The following is an 8,083-nucleotide window of genomic DNA, read 5'->3' as shown; positions in this document are numbered from 1 at the left end:
AATTTGTTCTGGAAACATGCTTGTAATCCAAAGCACTTGTATATCAAAGCAAATTTTCCCCTAAGAAATAATGGAAACTCAAGTGATTCATTCTTCAACCCAAAAATATTCATATAAAATGATTACAATACTGTAATATAATAGAAAATAATAAAGGAAATACAAAATATTAAAAAAATAAATTAACCTGCACTTACCTTTGAAAACCCTCGTGGCTAGTATGAGGGAAACAAGAGAAGGGTTATTGTGTAGAACAACTTTCACTATCACTGACAGTCTCACTGCTATCTATTGGCTCAATGGACTCTTTTTCTGCATGGGGGCCATTTTATATACTCGCATGGATGTTGACTACAGTACAGTATTAATAAACTCTTGTCATACACTGTATTTAATGTAACTGGAAATAAGACAGCAGAGGAAAGGGTCTGTATCTGCAGGCAGCCTGACCTAGAATGAAGCAAAATATTCCTAAGCTTACTGTTGTGTGGAAAAACAAAGGACTGTCCATAGGTACTTTGAAGTGACAAAAAATACACTAGTACCAGTTGTGGGCACCTTCCAAAGTTCTGAAAAATCACTGCTTTCTGCCAAACACTGTAGCCTGAGACCAAGCATCCGAGCATGGGAGATGATCACCCACAATCTCGCAGAGAAAAAGAGAGAGAGAGAGAGGGAGTAGAACCATTGTGATCATGTGACATTCGGTGTCATGTACTACCCACATTGCAAAACATCACTCATTATCAAGTTAAAAAGTATCAAATGTTTGTTTATCTTGTAGAACACTTGCAGACCAAGTTACTCACAATCCAAGGTTTTATTGTATATCCTTTTACAAGAAATATCAGTTTGTTTCTGTTCTCTGCATGAAAATTTGACAAGAATAAAAATATTCTTTTTTTTAAGTTTATTTATTTATGTTGAGAGAGAGTAACAGACAGAAAGTATGTGTGCATGACAGCAGGGGAAGGGCAGAGAGTGAGGGAGAGAGAGAATCCCAAGCAGGCTCCACGCTGTCAGTGAGGTGCCTGGTGTGGGGCTCGATCTCTCAAACTGTGAGATCATGACCTGAGCTGAAATCAAGAGTTGGATTTAACCAACTGAGCCACCCAGGCACCCAAAGGTTAAAAATATTCTTATGGATGGGCACCTGGGTGGCTCAGTCAGTTAAGCATCTGACTTCGGCTCAGGTCATGATCTCACAGTTTGTGAGTTCAAGCCCTACGTCAGGCTCTGTGCTGACAGCTCAGAGGCTGGAGCCTGCTTTGGATTCTGTGTCTCTGTCCCCCTCTGCCCCTCCCCCACTCTCTCTCTCTCTCTCAAAAATAAATACATATTAAAAATTTTTTTTAAATATTCTTTTGGAAATTTATTAGATACAACAGAAGAATGTCCAATACCATAAACTAACTGTAGCTTTCTATATATAAACCCAGATTATTTTAACAGCTGTTTATTTCTGATTGAGAGAAAAGCCTACATGTTAGGTCAGTGCTTCTCAGCACAATTTTGGATTGGAATAATGATCATGGAAGTGGACTCTCTAACATCTATTCTACATCAAATGATTAGACTAAGTCTAACATAGTAATCTCGTTTCCACTTCCAAGTGATTAGGTTAGGTGCGGACATGAACTGATCCTAGAATAAGACAAAGATTTGTAAGGACTTATGGAGAAAGCTGCCTTGTTCCTAAGAAAGACACAGAGAAAAATGGCCTTTTACTTCCTCTGGACATTGCTGCTCTGATTTTGAAACTCTGATAGCCACCTTTCCACCCACCTCAAGATAAAACTAACACTGAGAAAGGCAAAGGGAGAGATACAGGACCTTAATGAACTTGTTGGTCTACTGTATCAATCCATTCTGCAGCCTATTCTGCCTCAGGATTCCCATTATATAATATCATAAATTCTCTTAGTATGACAGTGTGCATCATGGTTTTCTGTTCCCTGGGAATGAAAATATCCTAACAGATACAGGAAGGATACGTAAGCATTCTGGGGAATCAAGTGACTCCAATAAGTTACACCAGTGTCGAGACATAATTAGGATAAAATTTCATCAGGACAAGAATGTGATTATTCACTTAAGGTTGAACAAACAGTGAGAATATAAGACATACAGAAAATTGATGTCTGCATGTTTCAGGAAAAAGAGGAAAGCTTAAATGCAAGACATGTATTTCAGCAAAAATACTGTGTTTTTAAACATAATAAGACAATGGTAGATAATTCTCATATGTTGAGCCAACCATGCATTCCTAGAAACAATCTCACTTGGTCACAGTGTATAATCCCTTTAATATGCCGCTGGATTTGGGTCGCTAGTATGTTTTTGAGGATTTTGCTTCTATATTTATAAGGGATATGGGTCTGATACCTATCTTGCACACCAGCTCTACGTAGTGTCCATCTGGTGACCTCCCAGGCCATTGTATTCTCCTGGTTTCCTATTAACTCCCTGGTGTCTCCTTCTCAGGGTCCTTTGATGGCTCCTCCTCTTCTTCCCGATCACCTTGAAGTGTCTCAGGGCTCAGTCCTTGTTCCTTTTCTCTTCACCCAGTCCCTCTGAAATCTCATCCTCTCTTGTAACTTTTAATATTGCCCATATGCCAACAACCACCAGAGTTAGTATCTCTACCAAACATCTCTTCCAAAACACTTACCCACTATCTCCATTGGATATCAACTCAGTATCTCTAATTCAACAAATGCAAAACAAAATTCCTGATCTCCCCATCAAAACCTGCTCCACTCAGTTTTCTTCATCTGGGTTTTTGACCACTGCATCTTTCTACATGCTCAGGCCAAAACTATCAGGACTCATTTTTGCCCCCTCTCTCTCTCTCACCCACACCCTGTTGACTCTACTTTTCTAAGCACATCCTGAAACCAACCACTTTGCACCACCTCCCACTGCTACCACCCTGGTATCAGTCACCTTTATCTCTCACTTGGATTATTTTCAATAGCCTGCCCATCTGCTTGGACCCTTCACTAAATATAGTCTACTCTCAACTGGCAGAATAATCCTTTAAAAATGAAAGATAGACAGAGGTACCTGGGTGGCTCAGCCAGTTGGGCGTCTGACGCTCAGTTTCGGCTCAAGTGATGACCTCATCGTATCCTGAGTTTGAGCCCCACATTGGGCTCTGTGCTGGTGGTGCAGATCCTGATTGGGATTCTCTCTCTCTCCCTCTCTATCTGTCTCTCTGCCCCTCCCCTATTCATGCTGTCTCTGTCTCCCTCAAGATAAATGAATAAACTTAAAAAAAAAAATTTTTTTTAACATAGAAGACAGAACAGGGGCGCCTGGGTGGCTAAGTCAGTTAAGCATCCGATTTATGATTTCTGCTCAGGTCCTGATCTCACAGTTCCTTAGTTGAAGACCTGCATGTGGGGCCTACTTGGGATTCTCTCTCTCTCTTTCTCTCTCTCCTTCTCTCTCTCTCTCTGCCCCTCCCGTGTGTGCTCACTCTCTCTCTCAAAAATAAGTAAACTTTAAAAAATAAAATAAAATAAACTCTAAAAAATAAAATGTAAGGCAAGATTCATTGCTTTTGTATTCAGTAATAGATCTCAGGGGCCAACAGCAATGCCTGGCACATAGTTGGAACTCGGTAAACATTTGCTAAGTGACCACTCACAGCCTGCAGGTTTCTGATTATTAACCCTCATCCACAACAAGCTGACCCAGACATACAATCGAACCCTTTCTTTTAGTTTAGTAAGTGGGGGTGGGGGACAGAAATCCACATACACAAACCACCCATAAATGTGGCTCAGAATTGAAGGCAGAAATGGAGGGAAGTTGGTTACAGCAACACACATAGCACCCACTTAAACATTAGACATGTCTCTCCACTTTTGAAATGCCTTTTGGCCTCTCCCCAGCAATCTCAATTGGCCTTCAAAGTTTTAAAAAGAAATCCCCACACTCCTAGGAAAAGACTAACAGGTCTATAGCCATGATAACAAGTAAATATCCATAGTTGTAAATCCATTAAGTCATTCAATGGACTGTAGTCCTAGGACAGTCCTCTAGTCATAGTAACAAATAAATACAAAATCTGTTTTTAAATCCTTTGATCAATGATAACTCCCTTTAGGAGATACACTTCTAAAATAACCCGTCGGTGACAGCTCCTAGCTTTGAAAGTCATATAATGGTGGCAAACTCTCCCAGGAACACACTTCTGAGGCTGTGGTCAATCTCGAAACAAACCATCCCCCAAAACCTGATCAATGTAAGATAAGCGAGACTACGCTGGGCCGGCAGGGCTCTCCCTGATCTCAGATACTGAGTGCTGGTCTCATCCTTCAATGTCCATTATGCCATTCAGTCCTGAGCCTCACCTCTTTCCCCCTGCTCCTCCTTCCTCTATGCTCACCCCTCCACCTTTCTCTTCTCTCCCATCTCATAAGTAAGACAGAATTCACTCAGTCTCTGATGCGATGCACTTTGACCAGTGTTATGCATGGGCTTCTACCAATATTCAAGCAGTTTCCCTTCAGAATAATTAAAGATGCTCTCCTAAACATAGCTCTGTCCCCCCAAAATAATTCTGGTACCAGGGCAAAGTATTTTTGCTTTGTTACACATATTCTAACTAAGAGGCAATTCTTCTAACTGCTATTTGAAAAGTAAGGAAATGGAGTATCAGTGAGTTTAAACCAAGATCATAGTATCATTAAGAGGAGGAACTATGATCTAAACCCAGACTTTTTAAAATTCAAAATGTGTGTTTTTTCACTACAATATGCTGCCCACGACCATAGGAGCCATATCTTTTCCCTGTAATAATCATAATTGATTGCACAAGCCCTGCTGTTTCTTATTTCCTTCCATCTACTCATGTCCTGGAATACCCTCCTTACCCTCCTAAATGGCTGTCTTTTTTTTTTTTAATTAATTTATTTATTCCAAAGGAGAGAGAGAGATGCAGAGAGAGAGAGAGAGAGAGAGAGAGAATCCCAAGCAGGCTCCATGCTGTCAGCACAGAGCCCAACACAGGGCTTGATCCCATGAACTGTGAGATCATAACCTGAGCAGAAATCACCCAGGCACACCCTGCTGTCTTTTTTTGATTGATTTTTATTTATTCTTTAAAATTCAGCTCCAGGGGTGCCTCGATGGCTGAGTTGGTTAAAGTACCAGCTTCAGCTCAGGTCATGATCTTGTGGTTTGTGACTTCAAGCCCCGCATCAGGCTCTGCACTAACAATGCAGAGCCTGCTTGGGATTCTCTCTCCCTCTCTCTGCCCCCGCCTCTCTCTCTCTCTCTCTCTCTCTCTCAACATAAATAAATAAACTTTACAAAAATAAATAAATAAAATTCAGCTCCAGCATAACCTTCTTCATGAAGCCACCCCCAACACACCTGCTGGCTTAAGTATCTCCTCAATATTCTCCTAATGTATCTATCATCATGCTACCATACTGCAATGCAATTATCCTTTATGTATATGTCTCCTCCACAAGAAAGTAAGCTTCTTGGGGTGCATGGGTGGCTCAGTCAGTTAAGCATCCGACTTAGGCTTAGGTCATGATCTCGAGGTTCATGAGTTTGAGCCCCATGTTGGGCTCTGTGCTGACAGCTCAGAGCCTGGAGCCTGCTTCAGATTCTCTGCCTCCCTCTCTCTGCCCTTCCCCCACTCATGCTCTGTCTATCTCCCTCAAAAATAAACATTAAAAAACATTAAAAGGAAAAAAAGTAAGCTTGTGGAGAACAGACACTGTCTCATTGTTTGTAACCCAGTATCAAACACAATGTTCATTGTAGACGATATATCTAATAATTGTCGAATGGATTTTGATAAGAGCAATTCAAATATTAATAGCAGTTAAGACTAGTGCTGTCATATTTAATTCCTAGCATCCTTTGGGATGCTTTGGGATTGTATAAACAGGGTGTCACTTTTGCAGAACCTAGCTTAGGGTTTCTTGGCTTGCGGTAGGTGCTAAATGATATTTTTTTCAATTGAATGATCAGAACTGGTGTTACTGTTTCTTTGTGTGTGGGGGGAAAGAGATTGGATAGGGAAGCAAGTTACTAAACCTCTGTAAACATTCTTTTTCCTCATTTGTATAAGCAGTAATAATACACCTCCTTGGAAGGTTAATTTTAATAGCACATGAAAAGTCATTAACACAGCTTGGAACAGAGCAACCATTAAAATCAATGTTCGACTGAATTATGACTTCGAAGAGCTGTGGTCTTTTTTACATATGGGAAAACGCTTTTCTGTAATTCAGATGTAAATGCAATTTTGAATAGAACAAACACAACCTGTTTCATTTAATTTCACAATGTATCACTTACCTTTCTTCCGAAGGTGAAGATGAACGAATTGACCAGTTATCTAGAGATAAGTGGGAAGTAAAAAAAAAAGTCAGGACACCAATAGAAGCAACTCCGGTTGAACAAGTTTCATATTAAAATATGAAATGATATAATATTTACCAAATTTCATGCTTTTCAGGCAACAGTCTTCCTTCTATTTCAAGGGAGACAATAAGATAAATGTTAAAGGAGTAACCCAAATATCAAAGTTAAATTTATAAGTTATTCTCATGTGTGATTTTGAAGAACAGGGGAGAAAGAAATCAAGCATTTGCTCTTACCTCCTGGGCCCCTGAACTACCTTTTTCTGGAAGTACAGGTTTCTTGTGAAAGGATGTATAAATCTTTATGAGTATTATCTCAAAAATAATTCCTAGGAAAATTATAAAAAAGATTGCCATCCAGTCATTTTGAGTCCAGGACTCTACAAGTTCCCACAATGGCAAAAATGTATTATCTTCCAGTCTATTCCGCACCGCTCTTTTAAAGAAATAAAATTCCGTTGACATTTTTATGTAATATGTGAAATAGGTTGAGGTCTCATTCTGAAGTCTTCGATTTTGGATGCTCCAAAACACAAAAAGGTGGTGTGCCCATCTCATAACCCCATGCAATGCTCTGCCAGAAAAAAATGTCCAGTGCTGCTCATTGCCTTGATCAAGTGCAGCAGCAGTGACGGGTCTGGGCCTAAGCACAGCACGTGTCATAGTGGGTATTCAACTGAGCTCATATCAACTTACCTTAGCAATAATGAAAGCTCCCTAGTGAGACATGTTTGGTGCTTTAGTAGTTTTTTAAATTTAAAAATTGTAAATAATCCTTTATTAATTTCACAAAAAGAAAACATAATTCTATAAACAATCCCTTCGTACAGTTGATTACTACTCTGTAATTCAAAAAATGCAGAACAAACTTGAATTAGACATAGCCATTTTCTAGTACCACCAGGAATACTGCATTTTGTGCTTGTGGTTAGGAAAATATGAATGTACTGTTGACAGAGTTAGTAAAAAACAGAACAAAAAACTAAAGGAAATGCTGCAGTTTGAGTTTCAGACAGATACCAAATCATTTTTTAGTATGTCTCACTGTCACTGGGTGAGATATTATTGTCTGTCTCTTATGGGCCTGCCTGATTTTGTTTTCTTAAAATAGAACATCTCATTTTATACTTTTTTGCCAGAGGGGCCTGTTAGCAATGTTCCTCAAGAATCTACTGTTACATGCTGAAAACCAAAGGTACATTCTGGAATCGTCTGGTGGTGAATTCCCTTTTTGCCCTATCTCTCCTGATTCCAAAGAACGGCTCCTTGTGAGGCTTCCTGATGTCAGAATTCGCATGTATTTAAGAGCCAGGTTTAAGTACTGCTCACTTTCCCTCAAAGTCTAGAAGGCAGACTCAATTTCTCTTGCCCGACAGCAGGCATTCTCTAACTCATTTAATGTGAACTACTGTAAACAGTACTCAATGTCTTAACACTTTACAGTTCCTGAGACCTTGCAGAGCTTTATGGCACTGAATCCCTGATTAGTATGCTTCAGACTAGCTCTGTAAGAACTGACAAGGAACCGCTCATGCTGATGGGGAATGTGCAAGAGGTAAAGAATATCCTCCTTTAGAGCTCTGTCATGTTTGTTCCTATGGGCTTGCCTACTAGGGGCGCCTGGGTGGTTCAGTTAGTTAAGCGTCCGACTCTTGGTTTCAGCTCAGGTCATGATCTCACGGTTCGTGAAT

At 40.0% G+C, this 8,083-nt stretch overlaps 1 protein-coding gene across 1 annotated transcript in view; it reads right to left on the bottom strand.

The window, feature by feature from the left end:
• The window catches only part of LRTM3 (leucine rich repeat transmembrane protein 3), a 29,418-nt gene extending 22,424 nt beyond the window's left edge, over nt 1-6,994 (bottom strand). Inside the window, exons 1-3 of the mRNA XM_060636730.3 lie at nt 6,630-6,994; nt 6,469-6,502; nt 6,328-6,367 (exon numbers count right to left, since the gene is read on the bottom strand). Coding sequence (XP_060492713.3) covers nt 6,328-6,367; nt 6,469-6,502; nt 6,630-6,950 — 395 coding nt within the window. The 5' untranslated portion in view covers nt 6,951-6,994. The remainder of the gene's footprint in view (nt 1-6,327; nt 6,368-6,468; nt 6,503-6,629) is intronic.
• Nucleotides 6,995-8,083: the final 1,089 nt, after the last annotated feature.

The sequence above is a fragment of the Panthera onca genome, chromosome A1, assembly GCF_046562875.1.
Source record: "Panthera onca isolate mPanOnc1 chromosome A1, mPanOnc1 haplotype 2, whole genome shotgun sequence".
NCBI classification, from domain to species: Eukaryota; Metazoa; Chordata; class Mammalia; order Carnivora; family Felidae; genus Panthera; species Panthera onca.
Note: the sequence above shows the minus strand (reverse complement) of the source record. Positions and strands in the feature narration are given on the sequence as shown.